The 23,994-nt window shown below is 53.1% G+C and overlaps 1 protein-coding gene across 1 annotated transcript in view; it reads right to left on the bottom strand.

The window, feature by feature from the left end:
- EFCAB6 (EF-hand calcium binding domain 6) overlaps positions 1–23,994 on the bottom strand; it is a 163,029-nt gene that overhangs the window by 111,472 nt on the left and 27,563 nt on the right. Inside the window, exons 5-7 of the mRNA XM_054582574.1 lie at positions 20,466–20,532; positions 5,147–5,283; positions 809–921 (exon numbers count right to left, since the gene is read on the bottom strand). Of these exons, the coding sequence (XP_054438549.1) occupies positions 809–921; positions 5,147–5,283; positions 20,466–20,532 (317 nt within the window). The remainder of the gene's footprint in view (positions 1–808; positions 922–5,146; positions 5,284–20,465; positions 20,533–23,994) is intronic.

Consider the following 23,994-nt stretch of genomic DNA (forward strand, 5'->3'; position numbering starts at 1 on the left):
AGCCCTAGAGTCTGCTAGAGACTCCCTCAGTGGGTGGCACCGAGCTGAACCCTGAGAATCTGTCATTTTTAAGCTTGCTGTTGAGGCAGATCTGAGAATCAGGTGCTCGGGGAATATTTGCTGCGCCGAGTCCCGCTGAAACCAGACAGCAACAGCCAACCTGGAATGCGCCACTCCTGGGTGGTGAACTCTGAGGCAAGAAACACCCCCGGCCTCCCGTGACCAGAGGGCTGCGAGGGGGCTCTCCAACCGCATCCCTCAGACACCGCCCCCAGGGGACTGGTGTCTGGGTGTCACGTTGACGAGGCTGGGATAAAGAAAGGCAAACTTCTCCTTCTCGGGCTTCTAAGCCTGCTGCGCCAGCCTAGTGTAAACTACTCAACCATTCGCCCTTTCATAGCACGACTCTGTCCCACCGTGAAAGGAACAGCAACATGCTCATTTTCAAAACCTCTGGAAAAGATGGCAGCAGCAGAACGAACCACCAATCAACGCCCGAAGGCACACTGCCTCAGAATAACCTGCAGTTCGGAATTTCCAATCACTCGCTGACATGCCACGTATGTGCTCCACATCACCGTGACCTCCGGGGACACCATGGCTCGTGGCTGCCCACTGTGGTGTGCGCATGTGCTGTGACTCACAGACCCTTCCTTCCTGTGAGACGTCGTGTTATTCTCACAAATCACGAGGCTGGGACTTCTTTGGGGATGACGTACATTCCCTAGTGGACACTATGTCCTCGGGACAGGAACGGCCACGGCAAAGGATAATGAAATCTTTAGCTCTGAACTTTACAAATACTTACCGTGATTTCCCATATAGTACCTAAGGTTTAGGTTATTATTTATACTGAGGTTCTTCAAAAAAATGTTATAATCCACTGCAGTATCTTTATCGATGCCGTAGTATTGTGCAAACCTGAAACGGAAACAGGCTTTAGTGATCAGAAATGAGGAGACAGAGACTAAAAATGAAGACAGCGTGTGAGTGCGGTAGCCTTTATGCTGCAGTTGGTATTCATTTTAATGTGTATTTCTAAATAGATCCGGAATTAAAAGTAAACCCCAGGGCTTCTTCCTTTCCTCTCTCGCAGACATGGTGACCGTTACTAAAACCCGCCAGCCTTCCTGGGAGAGGAGCAGCGAGCACCGGCCCCCAGAGTCCCACCGGACGGGAGGGGACGGTGGCGTTAGGGCAGGAGGCAGAGCGACTGTGGGGGGCAGGCCAAGCCGATTTTCCGCAAAAGAAGGTTAAAACTACACAGAAGGCTGCGCTGAAGCTTGAACGCACGGAGCCCAATTGCAGATCTAAGGGAACGCTGGCCATTAAGAGACGCAAGGCCTTTGAATTGGGAGGTGGTAAGAAGAGAAAGGGCCAAGTGATCCAGTTCTAAGCTCCATATTTTGTTTTATTATGTGACAATAAAATCTTGTGGATATGTTATTTAAAAAAAAAAAAAAGGCAGCCCTAGGAAATGGTACCCTTTCTTTAAAAATGCAGATACTTCTAAGGAGAGCCCTTGACTCTATGGTTGGGCAGCCGCACACAGAGACAAACGGAGCAGGGACGCCTGGGGCCCGCTCAGGGCGGCCTCGGTCCTCTCCTTTCTCTGGCGGGAGGAGGTGGCAGGGGAGCCTCGGCACAAACGTGGGTCCCACTTCCCTTTCATCATGGGCGGGTATGGAGCTGGGCCATGAGACAACATGGAACGTCACTCATCAGAGAAACCCAGAGCTGGGTGGAGGGGAGAACGTGGCCCATGGTCTTGACCAAGCACATCATTTCCCAGGGAAACTGAGACCCAAGGTAACTGTTTGAAAACAATCAATTGCAGTGGCCGAGGTGGGGGATGGGGGTCTTGTCACACACTATGATTTCTATAAAGAGGAAATTTCTATGCACAACCAATGTTTCTCCCTGAAATATATCAAGATTCTCCTTTTTTAAAGTTAAGATAAATGGGAATTTTTTCCAATTATTCAAATCTGCCACTTGATAAATTGTTTTCTAGATAATTTCTGCATTATTACATTTATTAAAAATTGTCAGTTTTTAAATGTTTGGTTACATTATCTCCATATGTGTTGGTTTCTATAATTATCTAATTCTGTGCTTTCTAAAAATTTAGTAATTATCACTTAAAGTATTTGTTATTTTCCTGTTTTCCAAATTTAACAAAGAGTAATGTCATGTATTCATTTCCATGCATACCTTTTTTTCCACTTTGATGAAGCTTGCCTATTGTTCTAAAAGGAAAAATTATCTTGAGATATGAGAGCTGCCAGATGTTAGCGCTGAAACTCCCTAAATAGCTCCCTCTTTTCATCCGTGGTGTGTCTGGTGACAAGAAGGCTGTACGTTCCAGAACCCAGACTGTGGTCCTCCCGTGCTCCTTTCTGAGTTTGCCCACCTCAGAAAGTGTTGGCTATTCTCTGCTCCAGGAAAATGTCAGGATGCTGATAGAAAAAAAAAAAACCCTTGCCACCAGCTTTCTCATTTTCTGCGAAAATCCAGCAATCCTGCAAACTGCTCTTTGCTCCTGAGAGCATCCTGACCTTTCCCGATGCCCGGCGCACCCCAGTCCCAGTGCCGGCTGCGTGCTCACCGAGCACAGACAGAACTCACGGTAACAGCGCCCATGCGTATAAACTTCCAAAGATGCAGCCTCAGCACTGCCCAGGATGCACCGTCTCAAAGGGCTTTTTCACAAGAATAAAGGCCTGGGAGACACACCATACCTCAGATGCCACAACCAAGGACATTTTTCCAGGGATCTGAACTCACATGTCCACAGAGACCTGTAGGCAGGTTGTGGCACGTGGGAAGGCCGACTTTCAGGACAAAGGGCAGACACCATGCGACCAGGTTCACCAGCTGGAACTGAGCCCTGCACCTTGCTCTCCGCTCAGGCAGCGGCCTGGCCTCCAGTGAGGGAAGGACTCTGGGAGGGAGGGAGTTTGTTTTTCATGCTGCTTGTAAATTACGTAGCCTGGATGCAAGTCCTTTGGCCTGCAGGCAACAGAGGGGAGGGTGGTGCAAGACGGGAATGAGAAAAGGAACCCCAACGGGTCTCAGGACAGTCTGATTAAGTGTGAAACTTGGTGTTGAGTTTTTCAGGCCTCTTGTTTACATAGACTGGATGGTTTTCTGCAGCCTCCGGACAGCTGCATCCCGTGCAAACAGTTGGTGATGGTCTGGTCCCTGTTGATCAAGCACCTACTATGTGCCTGGCGCATGGTGAGCATGCTTTGTACATTGTGTAGAATCTTCATGCCAGCCCTGCAAGGTGGGCTCCTCAGCCTCTGGTTCTTTAAGAGGAAACTGAGTCTCAGGGAGGCGCAGCAGCCCCCCAGGCCCACGAGCGAGAGCAGGCCTAGCCGGGCCTGGCCCCAGGCGGCCGGGCTCCACGCCCAGGCCACACCCACCTACTGCGCCAGGCGCTGAAGGCCGCAATTAAATAGAAAGCTATTAGATTTTTTTTAAAAAAAAGAAAGAAAAAAGGATTCAAAGCTGCATTGTGTTTCCTGCTCAAAAAGCTAAAAGGCAAAGTTAATACTGAAGCAGCTTCTCAAGGAAAGAGTATATTCTTCAGCATCAATAAGAAAGGCATTAAAGCAATTGAAGAAATGGGCTACTTTGATCTCCTACGTTTCCATTCTTACGGAAAGCAATTCTATTAAGTTTCTCCAGCTTTATCATGAAAGCAGTATTGTTTTTGAGGCTTAAAAAAATCTCAAATAAAAATGTGTGGAGTTCTTTATTATTCAATACTTGTGAGATGGGGAAACAGACAGTAACATTTTTTATAGATTTACTAGGTTGGAGACTGCAGTGCCAAACGCAAGGTTTATTGTCAAATAAAACAGTTTTGTTTTTTGATTGCCTGTTTTAAAAGAGTGTTGCTTCTGTTCTATAATTACGTGCACAAAATTATTTAATTTGTTTTGTTTGGATCTTATTCTGGACACTTTCCCAGCCGGAAAGATGTAAAAATTAAAACATCTATTATGGCTTTTATATTCTGAGGTGGGTTATAAAGAGGAAAAAAGAAATTATTCAGCAGACTAGGAAATAACCATTTTTTAAATGTCTCCTTGCTTTTCAGACCCTGCAGGGCCTGTGACAGTCACGTGCGCGCCTGACTTCCCTGGTACAAGGAACCAAGGGACCGCGGGGACCGCGGGGACCGCAGCGAGCCACTTGCACAGCAACTTCTCACCACAGTATGATGGGAAGCTCCAGTCTCTGGGTGAATTACTAAGCCTTGGTCCTTGGTTAGTGGCCTGGAGGACATTCACAAAAGTGGGAAAGGCAGGAGAGAGGGCCTCCCAGCTGAGTACTTATATAAAAAAGTTAAACGCGGCCCTCCTAAGAGTGGCTTCCATTCAAAACTCAAGTAGCCACTGAAGCCAAACACCTGGCTTCTTCTAAATGATCTGGAGTTTACTGGAGGCTCAAACAAACAAAACAAAACAAAACAAAACAAAACAAAACAAAAAAACAACAAAGAAAGAAAGAAAAAGCCCAAGCTGGCTCCCCAAGGTGGGACTGCCCTCCAGTCAGGAGCACAAGGAAGTGGCTTTCAAATGCCAAGGAGCAGCTAGGCGTTCGGTGATTGGCTCTCCCCGTGCCAATGCCCCCAGCCTCAGCAGGAACCAGCCTCCGGGAAAGTGAAGGTTCCCTAGGAAAGTGAAGGCTCGCCATTCTATCAGGATGGGGAGCCAATAGGGAGCCCGTTAACTCATGAATACAGACGGAACATTATTCATTTTTCTCCTAACACCGCCCCCCCACCCCACTTTGAGAACAAGTCAACGGTGAGCTGGAACCACCTGGGGCGGAGGGTGCAATGCCAACCAGGAGAGAGGACTGGTGAGGGAGGCCTTTAATCAAGACGCTTTAGGGCTGCAGGCCCGAGGCCCGCGCCCCGGGGTGCTTCAAGGATTAGAGCCCTCAGCTCTCTCCTCTGGGAGTCTAGGGAGCACAAATAGGGGAGAAAAGACGGGAGGGGCCTGTTTTAAGAATGTGGGAGGCAGGAGGCAGGAGGGAGGACCCCGTGGGCCCCAAGGCGCGGACAGGCCCCATTTTGAAAGTGGTCTCAGGTTCTACGGAGCAACCTCCCAGCCTGCCTTCATTTACGTACTTCTTGTATTCCTCGTCTTTCATCTTCAAACAGAAGGTCTCCAGAACCCTCCTCAGCGCATGAGGCTGGACCAGACCGGTCTTGTTGACATCGAGGAGCTTGAGGGCACTGATAACGGTTTTAATGTTTTTTAAAATCTGTGTAAAAAAGTGATTTAGAAAAAGTCAAAAGATCCAGTGTTGAAAACCATCATGGTAATAAGAAATGTGAACATTTTTAAATGCTTCTTGTAAAATAAAATGTTTTCAAAGATGCACAGTTGTAGGTACTGCAAAATGACATGTCTATGGGAAAAAAAAAAGACACTTTGCATTTATTGAATGTTTTCAAGGCAATTTTCTCTGTAAATAGTCTTAGTAAATTTAAAAAAAAAAACAACTCTGATGTAAAGCAGTAAGTCTCATACACAATTCATTCCATTTTAAGCCATACAAAAAAAAATCTTTTTTTGTTAACTGATACTTAAAAACTATAGTTCTGGCATACCTAAACGTGTACAAGTTTTGTTTTTCATAGCCATATGCAAACTATTTTTACTAGAAGCTGAATGAAAAATATGACTGTGTGTTTCAGCCCCACTGAATTTTTAAGAGATATTACAGAAAATGTTTACGGAGCTCTTCTGCGGGGTCAGCAGGCGCGGCCGTGCTGGGCGCACAGCATGAGGAGCATCTGGACCAGCCATGGAGATGCACCGGCCCTTCGGCTGCTCGTGTTTAAGGGAAGAGACACTCATCGGGCTCCACGCGTGCCCTGTGCAGAGCCACGTGGCTGCCTCCTCCAGCCCCCGTGCAGGCAGCGGGGCTGATGCCCCATTGTTAGATGAAACAGTGGTTCAGGGAGGATCCACGGGCCATCCCACACGGCCCGGTGGGACACGGATGATGCTGGAATTTAAACTCAAGTCAGTCCTTTAACCACCCCACCCCGCAGCGCAGAGTGGGCACGGCACGCACGTGAATGCTGATCAAAGCCAGGCCGGGGGCCAGGAGCCAACTCACAGAGACAAAGGAGGTGCCCTGGGCCTTCCCAGAAAGAACAGGCACCTCCAGCCAGAGCCATGGCGGGGCGGGGTGGGGGCTGCCTGCAGGAGGCAGCACCCAGGCTGGGGGGTGCTGGGGGCTGGCGAAACCAGCACGGAGCCGCCTTCCACTCCCAGGCCCAAAGCAGGGCTGAGGAGAGACAGTGCAGAGCAGCAGGAGGGCTGGCCTGGAGGTTCTCCCTCCACCACCTTGCGCTGGACTAGACTGTGCAGCCCAGATTCTGAAGGAAATGAGCGACCTCCGAGGAGAGCGTTTAGGGAAGGCTCCAAGATGAACAGGTTTGTTCTCTTTTATCAACTTTTCTTCTGACGGTGCCCTTTGCCATCAGTCTTGGGCTGACCGACATCCGGAACAAAGGGCCTCGCAGCACACTCTGGGGCGGCTGTCTCGCTCATGCCTGAGGGACCACTAAGCTGACTCCTGGGACCTACTGACTCCGGCCCCTCCTGGAGGGTCATCTGGAGACCTTCCCGCACACCTTATGGCTGTCTGGGGGACCTTAGCCCCTGGAATGCCCACCAGCCCCCGCACCGCTTCATACGGATGACCCCCAACGACCGGTCCCTCAGCACCTGGTCCGCCTCCCTCCAGGGCTCACGCTCCCTGCTCAAGTGCCACCCCCTAATTATTCCTAATAACTGCCACCCCCAATCTAGGCCCACGCTCCGAGAGCCCTCCCATCTCCTCAGCCCCCTCCCTTGAGCACTGAGCCTCAACAGCCCTCTCCCGGCCAGGACCCCGCCTGCTGCTCCAGCTCCTCTCACGCTCCTCCGCTCCCTGTCATCGGACTCCACACCCGCAGGCGGCCTCCCTGACCCCTGTGCCCTGCCCCTCACCCACTGACCCGCAGCAGCCCTCCACACTCCGCGCAGCCCACGGCCCCTTCCCCCCCGGAAGCCCCTCTCCCCGCTCCCCTCCACCTCCCTGCTCCCTGGTGTCCCTGCCTCTGCCCTGCTCCCTCAGCCTCTGGACTCAGAGCACCTCAGGGCTCAGTCCTCCAGCCACCACGCTGACGGAGCAGCTGGGGGCTCCCAAAGGTCTGTCTCCAGCCCCGGCCTTTGCTCTGGGCCCAACTGCCCAGTGACGTCCCGGCCAGCCTCACAGACCTCCCCTCCCATGGCCTCACCACCCCAAATGGGGCGGGTCCACCCGCCAGACTGGCCTCTGGCCACGCCCCTTGTCCTCTCTCTCTCTGTCCAGACAGCCGAGCAGCCCTCCCCTCATGTCCAGCCTGTGTCATCCCCTCCGGCCAGGGTGAGGCCAGGTCCTGCCGTGGCCCCCCAAGCCCCCCAGACTGGCTTCCAGCAGCTCTCCCCCTCCGCTCCCCCCACTGGTCTAGCTCCTCCGGCCACCCTGCTCCTCACAGGGCCGGGCCCCCGCCTCAAGGCGCCTGCGAGGCTGTCCTGCTGCTGCCTGTGGCACTCTGGCCCGGGGGCTGCCACTGGCTGCTCTGCGCTTCACTGGGGTCTCAGCCCAAGTGTCATCTTATCAAAGTGGCATCTCCTGAGCACGCGTATAAGATAGGACCCCTCCCCCCAAAACATGCTCATCTTCTTCAAAATACTTCTCACCAACTAATATGCTGCCTTTACCATCTGTCCTCACCACCACTGGAATGCCTGCTCCCTGCTCCCCCTACCTGCTTGGGAAAAAGCCACACTGTGGGGAAGCCTTGTTATATGTCCGCCAGGCCTCCTCGGGGCCAACCAGAGCGGAGGAGTATGCTAACTGCATACATATTCATTGAATGTCAGTTACAGGCAAATCTTGTGCTAGGTTCCACACCCATCTCCCGCTTCTAGCCTCCAGAGAGCATTTGGCTGAGACTATTTAACGACCGAATTGGGGGTACTGTGCGAGGAAGACGGGGCAGCATCAGTTGGGGGTGCGCCCCCATTCCCCCCGCCCCGCCCCATCACTGCATCCAAAGCTCTAAAGCGCAGGCCAGACCATGAGAGCACATGCCGCCATGGCCAAACGAAGCCGCGCAGCCGGCCTGCTGCCCAGTCCGGCTCACCTCTTCTGGTGAGACGCAGGACCAGAGGCGATGTGCTTTTTTAAAACCCCAAAGCAGCCCAGATGGACCTCCGGCGCGGAACGCCAGGGAGCCGCAAGCCTGGCACAGAACTCACTCCCACCAGAGGTATGTCTCCAAGTTTCTTATCGTTCATCAGACTGAAGTTTGGCAGGATCTGAACGGAGCTGCAGATGGTGAGGCTTATCAAAGGCAACCAAGTTTGGGCCAGGGTGTACAAGACTTGTCCCGTGCAGGGTGGGAGGGAAGAAAAAGGTATAAAGGACTGGCGTGGCAGGGGGCTGGGACCAGTCCAGCCCCTCCCCCCCCCCCCAAAGGGAGAAGTGGGCGGCAGAGAGCGCAGCGACAAAGACTAGGATGGCGTAGGCAGCATCTAGCTCCTTTCTAGGCCAGCTCGACTTTTGCCGTTTTGGTGTAACTGGGACAAGTCTACATGAAGAGCCAACTGTCTCGGAGCCTCCTGAGTACGCCCCCACCTGCTCCGACTCACAATGACGCCTCCTCCTCCTAATCCCCAGCTCCAGCCACACAGAACTATTCCACTCACGAGCGCAGCAGGGTCTCTTCCCACTAACGAAAGTCCTTGCGCTGCCTGCCAAGCCCCAGATAATCTGACCCCCCAACAAAGACCTGTCAGCGACACACCCCCCCGCCCTCCCCCTCCTCCCCCTGCTCCAGCAGCGAGGCGCCTCCTTCTTTCTCATGGTCAAGTGCGCTCATCTGCCAAGACCTTTGGCGCCCGGGTCCTCTGCTGGACAGCCCCCTGCAGCCCTCCCTCATCGCCACACGTCGCCACACGCACTGCGCCTCACCTGCACTAAAGCACGCCCTCTCCCCTTGGTGGCCACTCTCTCACTCCTCCTCTTCCCATCCGTCCGCACCTGCTCGGGTCACACTTCTTTTTGTATCTGTTCACTGTCTCTCTTCTTCCACTGAAATGGCATCTCCAGGGGAGGGGACATGCTTCGGTTTGCTGCTGTGTCCCCCAGGCTCAGCACAGCACCCGGACAGAGTGGGTGCGCACCCAGGCTTGCACAGTGGGTGGACACGTCGTGGATGCTGCGTGCACACCCAGCCTGGCCCTGCCACGGACCTCTGCGCAGGATCCGGCGCCTTCTCTGCGCTTTCCTAATCCCGCTTCCGTCTACCCACAGGCTCCTGGACTTCCGTCCTGACCTCTGGACCCTTCCTGCCTGAAACTGGTACCCGGCTCCCTCCCCCGCAGGAGACCCGCCCCGGCCCTGCCTGCTCTCTGGCCGCTGGCCCAGTGCTCCCTTCCCACCCCTCAAACCTCATGCTGCGTGCCAGGCCTGCTCGGGGAGGGCCCAGGGCCTGAGAGGAGCGCCGGAGCACCGTTGAAGAAGGGCTGCCGTCCCCGCTCCCTCCCTCCACATCCAGCCGCTCCTCAGCACAGAAGAAGGGGCTTGCCCTCGGCCTCCCCCACCTCACCCGTCCCCTGCGCCCCCCGGGCCTGACTCCCTCTCCTGCATTTCAGGTGCTGCTTGTGTGCATTCGAGCCAAGGCTAGTGTTTACATTTCTAAATGGCTGGGGGAAAAAACCCAAAAGAACAATATTTTGTGACATATGAAAGTTATGTGAATTTCACATTTCAGGATCCCAAGTAAATTATATAGGCGCCCACCCAATCCCTTTATTTACATATGACCTGTGGCTGCCTCCTGCCCACCAAGGGCAGTGTTGAATAAGTGGACAGAACCTCTGGTCTGTAAAGATAAAAATATTCACTATTTTTCCCAAAAAATGCTCATGACCCCTGTCCTGCTCTCCCCCAAGCACTCCCCACTCACATCTGAGTGACAAGTGTCAGTGGCTTCATGTGCACAAACACAAACACAAGGACAAGGGTTTTAGAGGAAAACCGAAAGATCAGTTAGGTCTGCCTTTACAGGCCCAGGAGCCAGGAAACAGGCCAGAAGCCCTCAGCAGAGGCCGCCCCAAGGCTTCTCTGCCAACCGTGGGCCCTGTCCCTGACTGACTCCGTCCTGGCCCATCCCAGGCAGCCAGGACTGGCCAGGAGCTGCTTCCGGCTACAAGGGGCAGAGCAGTGCAGGGCCAGCCACGGGCTCTGAAATGAGGCTTCGAACCCCAACTCCACACTACTGTTCAGGTAACCTTGGGCAGCGGCCACACGCTGTTTCCCCACCTGTGAAATGGGAAGGGACGAGGGCGCTGCGTCCCTGTATGGGAGGGAAACGCGCTTGTGTGCGTCTCCATGAACGGCGGTGTGACAGAGCCGCTGACTGGGCCACAGGCAGAGGACAGGGATCCAAATAACCAGGAAACCACACCCACGCTGGGAAATAGGAAGGCCTCGAACCCGCATCCCTCCCCCCACCCCCAGCCCACTCCCATCTGTGGTGCCGCTGCCCAGCCCGAGTTAACACAGGTCTTGAGAGGGCAGGTCTGCAGGGAGCAGGAGTTCAGCGCGAGAACAGGGCCTAGGTCAATGCATAGTTATTGAGTGGATGGATGGGTGGGTGGGTGGGCAGATGGGTGGATGGACAGGTGGATGGATAAATACATGGGTGGGGAGGTGGGTGGATGGATGAGGGGATGGATGATGATGGACAGACGGATGGATGATGGGTAAATAGATGGTCAGGCGGATGGATAAATTCGTGATGGATGGACAAATGGATAATGGATGGATGGATGGATGGATAATGGTAGGCAGACAGGTGGACGGTGGGTGAACAGATGGACAGATGGATGGATGGACGGATGGGGTGGCTGCAGCACCCACGGGGAGGAAGCTCTTGCAGGCCAAGTTGACCCCTGTACAGACAGGAGGGCGCCTGCAGATGGGCAGATAGGCATCTCACGTCCCGGTGGGCTCAGCGGCCTGCTCTGCACCCTCCTGGAGATGAACTGGGAATTCGACAGACACACAGAGCAGATCGGGCCGGGGAGAGGAGGGCAGCCTGCACGCCTATTGTTGGCGGAGACGGGACACGTGAGTATCCCATGGATCAAGCAGAGCTGGACAGAGGCAGAAGGCTTGAGCTGTCCTGCTTCCGGGGCTGCTCATCAGGCGAGGGGGCCCGAGCAGCCTGAGGGTGAGGCGGAGCCTCCTCAGCAGGCACCCTAAGTTTGGAGGCCCCCAGAGCACTGTCCTGATCCCGCCCTGTGTGTCCTGTAGAGAGCAGCCTGTGCCTGCTGCCCGCAGAGGACACGGTGCAGGGAGGCAGACCTGCTCCCTCCTCACCCCCCCACAGACCCAACAATGGCAGGAAGGGATGAGAGGCCCATGCAGCTGGATCTGAGCTCGAGGTTTTAGCCTGGACCAGCCTGCGCTGGCCTCGTTTATACTAAATGTGACACGCTGGCCTCGTTTATACTAAATGTGACAAGAACGCCGCGAGATCTGCCTAAGACAGCCATCCTTCAGGGACAAAGAAGGCAGTCGTGCAAGCGCCTGCTTGGGAACAAACAGTGCGGAGCGAAAACTGAGACGGCTCCGTATTTGTACCCCTCTGAGTCTGGACAGATCAATGCACCGCTAACGGTGGGTGTTATTATTACTCCATGGTTCTTTGTTTAAAATTCTTTTTGGAGCACTTTGAGCTCCGGGAAGGAAAGCTGTGAACCAAATAAACATAACCACCCAGACTTCAAAGGAGGACAGAAACAGCCTGAGGTGTCTCCCTGAGACACGAATCCCCCTGAGTGGGCACATCCCCTCTCTGGGCCTGGCCCCTCCCCGAGGAGGGCGAAGCATCTTCCAGCTGGAGCGCAGCCTCGCGCTGTAACTAAACCTTCGACACCTGCGTTCTTACTAGGCCGTGTTCCACCATCCTTGGTCTGTCCGCCACTGGCCTGGCTCCCGGCAGGAGGCGGTGGGGGAGCCTCCCGCCCCTGCCTGCGGCCTGAGCCCTGAGCCTGAGCCTCCCCCCGCCCCGAGCAGAGCGCCTGGCGCCCGTGTCTGGGCTCCACAACAGAACTGGGGGGGGGTCCCCGCATCCACTGCTGTCACCCCACACCTTTCTGTCACCACCACTACATTCATTTTACATTGAAGGAGTAAATTTTTTAAATGAAACCATGAAAAAGGAGTTCTCTTACAATAAACACATCAGTGCTCATTTTCCTTATTATTCTACTTTTGGCTATTTCGTATAAAATCTTTAATTAAAGTTTTTCTTTGAAATTGTCATTATCAACCCAGAAGAAAGGGGGGGGCACGGCACAGCTGTGCGGAGACGGAGCGCTATTCAGGGCGAAATGAACTGGAACGGAGCGAGCGGCGCCTGCCATCTTCCCAGCGTTGGCTCTGCGCTCTCCGCAGCGCGGTCTGACTTGTCACTTTATATCGATTCCATCTGTTTACACTCCACAGAGTATTGGCTTCCTACCGTGAACATTTCCTATTTACCAGCTGGTAGAGATGAGCCAAACCAGATAGGAAAAAATTAGAGTACGTTCAGAGGCTCATCAACACAAACTTGCAATTGGGGGACGTGTGGGAGGAGCCGGCCGAGCGGGCTCCCCTTCACAAAGACTCCTCCGTCTCACGCCCTGGCCCAGGGGACACCCTCTCTCCCGCCGCACTGGTGCTCACCCCACAGGCCCAGGGCTGTGGAGTTACTTCTTACTGCACATGTGCCAACCCTGCCTTAACCAAAGCTTGGCCAAGCTTAGATGAAAAGACACTGAAATGAGACCCATGAAAAGAGAGAGAAGGGAGAAAACCAGAAAGGAGGTTAAATGACCTCAAAGTCATGGTTACTGTCACGGAGCAAAAATCCAAATGCCTGCCGTGTGGTTTCCTTGCAGCCACGGTTGAAAAAACCAACTTGCTGTTCTAGGCACCACCAGCCACGTAAACCTTCCCCCACACTTGCTTTCATTTTTAAAATGGTTATCTGCAACACACAGCTTAAAGACTTTTCTTTTAATCCTCACTGGCGGATATGTTCTCATTGAGAGAAAAAGTATGGGGTGGGGGGGGGGAGAGAGAGAGAGAGAGAAAAACGTTGATGTAAGAGAAACATTGAGCAGTTGCCTTCCGTACACGCCCTGACTGGGAATCAAACCTGCAACCTTTTGGTGTATGGGACAACGCTCCAACCAACATAGCCACCCCGCCAGGGCTTAAAGACCTGTAATAAGAAATTTTATCTACCCATGGAACTTCTGACACTGTGAGAAAAATAAGCCCCAAGTCTAAATACCTAAGGCTTTAAAAAGGTTGCTAAATCTAGAAGAACTGTTTCCTATCTCTCCTTCCTTGCCAACCCAGGCCATGCTCCTAGGATGGGCTCCACCCCAGGCACTACAGGTCAAGAATACCGGGGCCCCTAGCACCCCAGCCCCAGCTGGCTCATAGGACAGAGCTGCACACAGGGACGGGCAAGCCGAGCCCCTCCCAGGACCCCCAAGTGCGCCCCACACACCAGAGACGCTTAGCAAATGCAGTCTCATGGTGACGGCAAGTAAGTGATTCCTTCCAAGTCCGATCACAGGCACCCCCGCGATCAGAGGTGTTCGCTGCTGGCACCTTCTAGCCCCGCCTTTCTCAGGTCATTCCCCTATCAGACCCCTTCAATGCCCCGCGTCCACCGCCGCCTCCGCCACCACGTGCGCCCCACACTGCAGGGTTCATGCCCGGTCTCCACATTCTGCCATCTCCTTCTGCAGCCTACCTTTCGAGATTCATGGGTCCCCACCGCCCGGAGAAACGGAACTCCCCCAGAATGGCCATAGGGCTGGCTTCTGCACACCACGCCCTCTCTGCCGCCCCCACTTCCAGGGCCCCTTCGTACGCAGGGCTGCAGTCCTGGCAGCTGCCTCACGTGCCCCCTCCACCCCACCCGGGCAGCGAAAGGCCAGCCAGGGCCCAGCCAGAGCTCGCAGCTCAGCTTCGCTCACGAAGTTTCTCCCGGGCGCTCCAATGGCTGTGAGCTTTTCTTTTGGAACTTCATTGATCCATCCAGTAAACATTTACTCTGTTCACATCAGGTGCCGGGATCCGTCCAAGGCGCTGAAGGTACAGCAGTGAGCAGCACAGAGAAGGGACTCACTCCAAGGAAACAAAAACCTTGGCGTGTCTCTGGTACTAAGGAAAATACGCAGCTTTAGACAGTGTGCCCATAGGGTGTCCCCCTGCGGTGGCCTCTGCTGGTGGGCTCTACAAGCCAGGCCGCCGAAAGCCGGGGCATCCGGGCTGGACCTGCGGGGTGTGAGGAGGTCTGACCGACATGGGACAGGTAACTCTGGGTGTCGTGCGGAACAGATGATAAGGGAAAAGCAGCCCAGGGTTGTTGACAAAGCGTAGGGCGGGGACAGTGGTGGCAGCCGGGGCGGAGAGAGGCAATGGGATCAGGACCGATTTCAGGACACAACAGACAGGACCTGCTGATGGACTGGGGACTGGAGCAGGGCCAGTAAGGGAAAGACAAGTGCCGAGGCCAGCCCTAGCTTTGCCCTTGAATGACTCGGTGAATGGTGGACCCATTTACTAAAATGGGGACGAGGCCACGGGAGGTGGGGGAGGACATTCAGAGGCTGTGACGTGCGCTACTGGCTGTGGCGAGCCCAGAGCCCCAGACAGAGATAGCGGCGTGGGCGCCGTTGGCACGTAGCCCTCCTGTCCCTCCCCTCTGTAGCTTTGAACCGTAAATAACCACATGCTATCATTTAACTGTCCCCACGAGAATTGCTCATGTCTTATCTCCTCCAAAGGCAAACCCCTAATTTTCTGAGTGACTTCCGGCATTATGCTAAGTTCATGTCGTATTTATTCTCACAGAGAAGCTCAGCAATAACCCTGCATGCTGCTTCCTGTGTCGCAGCTGAGGAAACGGTCTGCAGAGAGACGTGTGCGCTCAGGGTCGCCCAGACGGCGTGTGCTGGTGCTCGGCGGCACGCTCCGCGCAGCGATTCCAAGCGCGTGCCCGACTCTCCGACGCTGCCCCGCTTCAAACATTCACCCCTGCGATCTTATTTGTGCTGTTGATTTGCCACACACAGGAAGACGTGATTTAAAAATAAATAAATAAATAAACTTAAGTCTGAAATAATCACGAATTCTGATGTAAGAGAATCTTTGCTTTAGTTTCCCCGTGAAGCCTTTGGTAAATTAATAATAAGGTAACAAAAATAGGTTCTGGAGTATAAGTGTTTTCAACATAGTTTTCCTTTAAAATATAAAATGGCAAGTGATTATTTTGCAGTGTGAAATTCTCTGGATCACAATGCAAGCACTAGTCTTCATTTGGTCGCAGGCAGACACGCGAGAAAGAGCTGTGACATTATTAATCACTATATTCAGTTATGATTGATAGGCTTTTCGGTGGGGAGGAAAAAGTGCCTCCGAAGCAATCTGTCCCAACAGCTCTGCGATATGCTAATATTTCCTTCAGACGAAAGAGGAGATGTGTTCAAATACCTGCTATAAGAGGCAATTAATACCTCGAGCACCAAGGCAGAGCTGATAAAAGTGGGATTAGGAAAATATTGCAAATTAACCAAAAGCTTGCATGTTTCAGTAAATGGCCTCATTCTGGGCCTGACACAGTCTTTTTATTAGGCAAACAGACTGCATTTTGGTACATTCGTCCGTGCTAATGCGGTGTTACAATGCTGAGGTATGTTTATAAAATGGTTGTGATTCTTGCAACTGTTTCTTTGTTCCTCAAGCCATAATTTTTTAAATTTCTTTTTTAGGAAAATTCATCTATTTAAGAAAATGAATCTACCCATCACTTTTGTCTTGTCTTCATGTGGATATTACATACCAACGAAGCAGCTTAGTATCTCTCATCATCTACTAATTGCTGCTGGAATGACTAAGGCTGCATCTACAGAACCGCGAGGCACCAGGGCAATGCCATAAAAACTTGCGCTAGATCGCTAGGTGTCCGACAGCCACACTAGTCACGGCTGGCTGAGTAGACCAGATGTTCTGACATCACGGCGCCCAGGCTGGAAGCAGCATCCCTTACTTGTGTGGTGACGTGCTACAGGAGCAAACAGCCTGGGGCTTGGGATATGTTTATTTAGTCTTTCTTTTTTATGTCTTTAACTGAATTATACATTCTTGGATTCTAGTCTTCACTTAGGAACATTTTTTCTGTACGTGGGGGGAAGGGAAGCGTCACGATATTTCTAAATGTCCTCTGGTTCTTAGGTGGGTCAGAGAAGCGCCCTGTCTCTCCGAGTTCCCGGATGCGGTTCCAGGGAGCATGCACCCACTGCAGGCGGCCAGATGAGACCTCCTTCCTTGGTCTCTTCCTTTACTGCCACCTAACTCTCGCGTGGGGAGTTAGCCAAAGACAAAGTAAAAGGGGCAAACGTTGGTTAGCCTGGCGACACACGGAAGCTCAGCTTCAGTCCTTTTGATCCTGAAGAAGGTGAAGACCCAAGTCTTGGGCCTTGGGCCCTGCCGCCGCCCCCGGCTGAAGCTGGGCCCTCAGAGTAGGCAGGGACCGTAGGGCACGCAGGAGACTGGGGAGCTAGGGAGAAGGGGAGGGCAGGATGCCGGAGGCAGAGGCAGGGAGCCTCCCGAAGGCCTGTGGAAGCCGGTGCTATGTGATGAAAAGACGGCCATGCGGCTGGAACAAAGGCCTCCCCGCATGTGTACGATGGTGGCGGAGAGACATTGCCATCTCACCCACAGGCAGAGCACACAGTTGCACGCTGTGACTGCACGTGACCGTCCTTCCAAGAGTCAGGGCCGCCAGCGCTCAGGGCGAGGACTCGGGAGCCCAGCTGCCAGGGCCGCCGCCGCAGCCTTGTGCCCCTGGGCGAGCTGCTAGGCCTCTGTTCAGGTTCCCCTCAGATCAGTGTGGGTGACAACGGCACAAGTCTCGCGGGCTTCTCCTGGGAGCTAAATAGCTTCTCCTAGGGCTGCTCTGCTCCTATGAAGCACTCAGTCGGCGCAAACTGTTATGGTTACTAGAGCTGGGAAAATCCAAAATCACCTTCCTGTCCAAAGGGCGGAGGCCCAGCAGGCCCAGCAAGAGCCTTTTATTGGGTGGCCGAAGCAGACGTTGGTGGTTGCCTTCCCCAGATCCGTTCACCTTGACCCTCCAGTTTCTGTTCTGTTCAGGTATCTACCTCTGGGGGCCACGTGTTTTGGGGAGGGAGCCCAGCTGCCACACCAGGGCGACCAATGCCATTGCCAGAGGTTGGTTTGGCTATGGGGCATAATTCCGGGCTCTGAGTAATGAGAAGCTTCCCCGTGTTTATAAAGAGACACATTGGGAGGGCACACCATGCTGCACAAAACTTGATGTTGCAGAATATGCAGGTCCAGCCTGGCTGGCCACCTCCTCATGACCAGGGGAGACGCGAGGTCGAGACTCTGGGCCCACACACCCTCCTGACTTCCTCCTGGATGGGATGAGACATTTGTGTGGCCTCGGCTAGTTCAGCTGGAGTTTTCTGTGTCACACAGGCTGGAACAACCCAACCCCTCGGAGGGAGGCTGAGGGGGAGCCAGCTGGTGGCAGGCGAAGCCTACCGCAGGAGCGGCTTCGGAGCCTGCCGAGAACCAGCATCCGGGGGGCTAGCACTGATTCCCGCTCATTCTTACAGCTGCCCTGGTGGGGGTTTGTCGCCTCCACGCTAGAGATAAAGGAAGCCGGTACAGTGCAGGAGAGGCCTGCCCAGGGCCCTGTATGGAGGAATCGGCAGAGCCTGGACTTCAGGCCGCTGTGCTGGTTCCCGCCGAATCCTTCTGCCTCCTCCAAGATGATGAAAGCAAAGGACCTGAGGACAGAGACCTCAAGTGCCACTCTGGGAGACGCTCAGCCAAAGGCACAGAGGAGGAGCCAAAGGAGAGAAAGCACAATCATGTTTGTGACCAAGTAAAACGCTGAGGCCAAGGGGGCGAGGGCACGTGAAGTACGCGCAGGACTGAGAGCTGCGGAGGAGAACCTGTGTGCAGGTGGGCCGGGGCCAGGGCCGGCCGGAGCCTAGGCACAACGCCCTGAGCACCCCATGGGCATCCAGAGCTTCCTCTCCCCGCAAATCCAGGGCCCCAGGGGGTCATGCAGCAGCCCCTTCTTATGCAGCCGGGAGCAGCGGGGTCCGGAGAGGGCCTGCCCTGCGCTGGATGGAGGGACACGACCAGGCTCAGAGAGCTGCGGGGTCGGTGGGCAGCGAGCGTGACCGTGAGCATGTGTCGGAGGGCCTACATGCACCGGAAGAGGGAGGCTGAGGACCCGGCTGCTGGGTCGAGCCCGCTGCCCAAGAAAGCAATTGGGAAAAACAAGCACTGGGGTTCGCTCGGTTTGGGGTGCCAGCTGCCAATTCTTTGTTGGGTTAGAAAAGCTAGACCACACCAGCACTGGACGAAGGCTGGGTCCCACCACCGGGGGCTTCAGTGCGCATCCTCGGCTCCAGCGAGCCACGGGGACTTCCACTTAAACAAAGCTCTTAGCGCTCTTCCAGCCCTGGACCGCGGCCGTCACCCAGCGGCGGCACTCCTCTCGGCTCTGCACCCTCGCCTGGGCCGTTCGCGGGGCTTGCGTGGAACTTGGAAGTGCGCCGCTGCACGCTGCACACAGCACACGGTTGGGGAGTGTGCTCGGTTTGCCTGTTCCTTTTCGGGTTGGTGGGAGGGGAGAAGACTCCTGGATGTCCAAGGAAGCTGCAGTAATCATCACAATGATAGCTGCGTCGCCCGAGCTTTCCAGGACATTCCAGGATATTCCAGGGCAGCTTTGCTACTGGACATTTTCAAGCCACATGTCCAGGTGGGCATTATTACCCCCTCTAACAGATGAAGAAAGCCAATGACAAGGACGTGCCCAAGGCCACCTGGCTGGAAGGTGGCAGAGCCTAAGGCAGGAACCCGGGTCTGACAGGGACCCCAGGTCAGTCTGGTCCCACTGCACCCACCTGTCCAGGGTGGGGGCTTGGGGAGGATCGGGCCGCAGTCCCCACTGGCCAGAATGCGTGACCGAGAAATCCCTGCCCGGGGACGCAGGGTGACCTCAATCCCTTGTTCCTCCGCCTTTCACTGTCACCTTTTTGTTCTCACCAGAAGTTGAGCAAAAAAGCTGCACTGGTTTTAAACTGACACTCAACCCACAGGAGGGCGTCCCCCATGGACGGGGTTAGAGCGGGGGCTGGGGAAAGAAGGACGAGGCGAGCGGTCGGCGAGCGGTCAGCGAGCGCGGGCAGCCCCTCCCCGCCTCCCTGCTCTTTCAGTCCGGAACAACCCCGCCGTCCGTCCGGACGCCCCGCACTAACCGCTGTGCTGCACTGCTCACCCATAACGGGATTTATGTTGATAGGCCTGCCATGGACAGTTGACTTTCCTGAGAGAATTTCCTGATTAACATCATTTATGAGAAGACAAGAGGTGTATACCATCAAGAATACCCATCAGAGTAGGTATTTCTTACAGAATAACAACTGACCACAGTAGAGGAAGCAAATACAGCAGGCTCCTGCCAATGTCAACTATGGCGAACGGGGTTTCTAGGAGCACATGATGCTTAATCATGAATGCCCTCATGTTCACAGCGTCAACCGGGAGAATTTAGACAAATATTTTGTGGATTTCTGGCTATTTTTGATTTTCAAATGTATGAAAATCTCAGAAGAGTTCAGAAAGGAAAGAAAATGTGTCACATTTCAAACTAACATATTGCATCAAATAAATTAAGCCATGATTCTCAAACTGCTCATGGAAGTGACAGGTTCAAATGCATTTTAAAACGAGGTCTGATTCCAACCCCAGAATGCCACGAACGTGTCCCCCCCACCTCTCCCGAGCTGTACGCACTGTGACATCCAACCATAATCAGCATCCAGGAGCGAAAGCTATATGCTCCTTTCCTAACCCCGCGTCGCAGCCCTAGTGGCTAAATGACTTGACCCTTCAATACAGGCCACTGTGAGTTTGCCTGGGTATTTTCACCTGCTACACTTGATTGGTATTTGTTGCTGAAAAGTGGTTGTTTTCTCTTTTTACAGAAAACCTTGCTTCAGTGTTAGATGAAAACAGAAAGGGCTGCCCTCCTGATAATGATCGAAAGTTAATACAAAGGGCTCATTATTCGGGCCTTCTGGCGGTGTCCTTGGTCGGCGAGCTGCCACGCAGGGAGCGGTCAGCGCGTGAGCACGCGGGCTTGTTATGAGATCTATTTAGCCAGGCCACTTTGACAAGAGAACACAGACAAGACGTGGCTCCTGTTGCACCGTCTACCTCTGCTAACAATGACTTCTGACAAAGGGCGGGGGAGGATTTTAAAAGATCTCTATTACCTTTTCTCCTACTTGGATTTCAAGTTCTTTCAAGGTCCGAGAGCCATTCATTTCATTTCCACTGCCCCTTAAAAACAAAAATGAAAACATATTAAAATGTTTGAACCAAGTAAATAAATGTTTATGCAGGACATTCAGAGATCCAAATGATTAGGATTTCTAAAGAATATATTTTTAAATGTGAGATATTTCTTATGCGTTACCATCGGCCAGAGGTCTGACCGTGGGCTAATTACTTAGCTTCTTCCCCGCCTCGGGTTCCGGCCCGTGGCATTTACTCCTCCGAGGGGTGAGGGGCCTGGAGTAAGCAGCGCCCACACGCAGCACGCACTTCCTGTAGCCACGCCCACCTCATTCCATCCTCCTGACAACCCTGTTGGGCAGGGGCTGTCTTCATCCCCGTGTGTGGAGGAGACAGAGGAGTCTGCGGTTGCCCGTGAGGAAGAGGTGGCGCCAGGCGCAGGCCCAGGCGGCCTGGCTTCTGAGCCCACCCCTACCCCTTCTGCCGCTGCACTGTGTCCTGACCTCGCGGTCCCCGTTCACGCAGTTGGGCACCCCAGCCACTCGTAAGTGACTTTATGGCAGATGGGTGTCTGCGCCACTCCTGGCTCTGTTGTTTTTTTATTAACTGCTTTTGAGCCGGCACTAACCACGACCCAGTTTTGCAGAGATCACCAGAGAGCCACTCTTTGGGACGTACTGAGAGGGCTGGCATGGCCTGCGGAACAAGAGGGGCACACTGGTCCTCCAGGTCACACCACTTATCCAGCCACCTACGCCCAGGCCTGGGCTGCCGTGGTGCCCGGGACACTGTTCCCAGTCTCAAACACGCTTGGTGCTGGTGACAGCGATGGACAGGAAATAAGCAAACGAGAGACAGGTGTTGCAGTGACAGTAGGTGCTGGGAAGGAAATCGCGGTGCTGGATGGAAGATGAGCGGAAGGCAGAACAGCTCTTCTTGATGTGGGGACAGCAGGACCCACGAGCTGAGGAGCCAGGAGCCGTCCATGGCAGAAGCTCTGCCGCAAAGCAAAGGCAACACGGCGCAGTGTGCAGCCCAGCGGGGCAGGCAGAGGGCACGGTGCACTTGGAGCTGGGGCAGGCGCCAGCTCGTGGTGCTGGGGGCCGTGGTGAGGAATCTGGGCTTCGCGCGAGGGTGGGGGCCACCTTCGGGGCATTTCAGGCAGAGGTTGACCTCCTTGTGCCTAGGAGGAAGCAGGCCCAGCGGTGCCCAGATTAAAGATGGCACCTTGCCGAGAATCCAGTCCTACCATTCTGTTAAATGTCATATTTTAATAGTTTTAATTATGTGTTAAATTGAAAACACTATCTGTAACGTGTTTAGGACACAAAGGATAAAAATCAGACAAAAGCCTGTGTACGCATTCAAATCAGCTGAAGAAACGCCGCAGGGCCTGTGCCGAGCCCGGCAGGCTCTCCCCCCACCCCCGCCCCGCGCCCCTCCCCGCAGCGGGGCCAGGCCTGTCAGCTGCATCACAGGGGGCTCGACTCACCTTGCCGGCCCTGCTCTGCCCCTTCTCTTCACGGTGTCTTTCCTGGCCCACACGGTGCAGCCCAAATGCCGTCTCAGTGTCTGTTTCCAGAGAGCCCAGTCCACTGTCCAATGTTACGCTGTGACGTCAGCTTTCTTTGGTATTCATTGGAATGGTTTGTTGTTTTTTTTTAAACCTTTTCGTTTTAACCATTCTATAAACATGTCCTGGTGTTCCCCTTAGCAAATTGTACTGTTTGTTATCTAGTCAACCTTTGCTTTAAAAGTGGAACATTTATCATAGATACTGATATATTTAGGTTTCCCGTTTGTCCTGCTCCTTCTGTGCCTTCTTGCCTTCTTTTGGGCTGGTTGATCCCATTTTTACCATTCTATTGCTTTGCCTCTGTAAGTCTGTGAGTTTCTCAGTTTTTAATCTTGTAAGAGTTGCTCTGTAAAGTACAACCTGCATACTTTTCAGAGTCTAAGCGAATCAAACTTGTATCTTCCTCCTGGACAATGTAACAACTCTAGAGCATTGAATTCCAGTCCCTCCTCTCAACTGTAATACTACCACTATCCTGTATTTCAATCCAATTCTATTTTTAAATTCCAAAAGCCATCGTTATTTCCTACAATTGTGTTTCCTGTCATCAGTAGACGCTGAGTTCACCACGCATCTGCTGCCGTCTCTGCTCTTCCTTCCCTCTCCCCTCACCTCCAACCTTCTGTCTGGGATCAGTTCCTTCTATGGGAAACTCAACCTGAGAACTGCTTTACTGGGTCTGTTGGGGGCTGGACCCACCTTTGTTTGAGAGTGTCTTCATTTCAGCATTGGAAAAGCTGAAACACACTTTCATTAGCTACACAGTTCTAGAATGGCAGCGATTTTCTTTCAACACATAGCAGTGATTAATCCATTCTCTCCTGGTCTCCATTGTTACTGCTCGGAAGTCACTTCTGTCTAAATGCCGACGTGTGGCTTTGTCTTTGAGTTTCCGTTACTACTCCTGTTTTTAATCCTGCTTGAGATTTGGCTTCTTGAATCTGCAGGGTAGTACCTTTCATCAGTTCTGGAAATTTCTCAGCCACTGTTTCTTTGGGTATTGTCCCCACCCTATCCCTCACCCTCTCTTCACAGAATTCCTAGTACATCTACGTCGCTGTGCTGCTTTCTGGCTAATTTTTTTTGACCGATCTCTCAGGTCACCTATTTCTTCAGCTGTGTCTAATCTGCTAATTAAATTCCTTGAGCTTTAATTTGTTATTATGAAATAAACCCATTTGCAGAAAAGTACACACAACACATATGCATAGTTTAATTATAATTAAAGCAAATGCCTGTTTAACAATTACCCAAATCAAGAATCAAAGCCAAATACAAAAAGCCCCCCATCTGCCATTCTCCAATCATAATGTTTCCTACCTCCTGGTAGTAACTGCTCTCCTAGTGTTGAAGATGCCATTTCCTTTTATTTGGTTAAAATTTTACCACCTAGGTCTGTGTCCCTAAAAAAAAAAAAACAGTTCAACATCTTTTTTGAATGTCATGTTTGTTTCTTGTTCCTTCATTCAATATTATGCCTCATTTATTATGTCCATGAGATTCATTCAGGTTGCTGCCTATGGGTGTTGTTTGTTTGCTGGTTTTCATTGCAGTTTTTCCATCCATTTCGTCAATAATTATGTAGTAAGCGCCTACTATGTGCCAAACACTGCCCTAGAGGCTTGGGATATACCAAACAACAGAACCGGTAAAAGTCCCTGCCCTCATGGAGCTCACATTCTGGACAGACATCACATGGAGTATTAACCCAAGGGTGTGGGCAGTGGCCTACGGGGGAAGCTCTGCAAGCAGGGGGGACAACTTGTCAAAGGCCCGCACACAGTAACACCAAGGCAGCCTTGGGTTTGGAGCACAGGGGACAGAGGAGAGCAGCGAGAGTCCCCACCTGCTGGGGGTCTGATCACAGAGGGCTGCCCTCGATCGCATTTCTTCTGCCTTTAGCTATGCAGGAGATAAACAGCTTTTTTGTC

Source organism: Pteronotus mesoamericanus, unplaced genomic scaffold (assembly GCF_021234165.1).
Source record: "Pteronotus mesoamericanus isolate MK-2021 breed Mesoamerican mustached bat unplaced genomic scaffold, CSHL_Meso_final contig_702, whole genome shotgun sequence".
Classification (NCBI taxonomy): domain Eukaryota; kingdom Metazoa; phylum Chordata; class Mammalia; order Chiroptera; family Mormoopidae; genus Pteronotus; species Pteronotus mesoamericanus.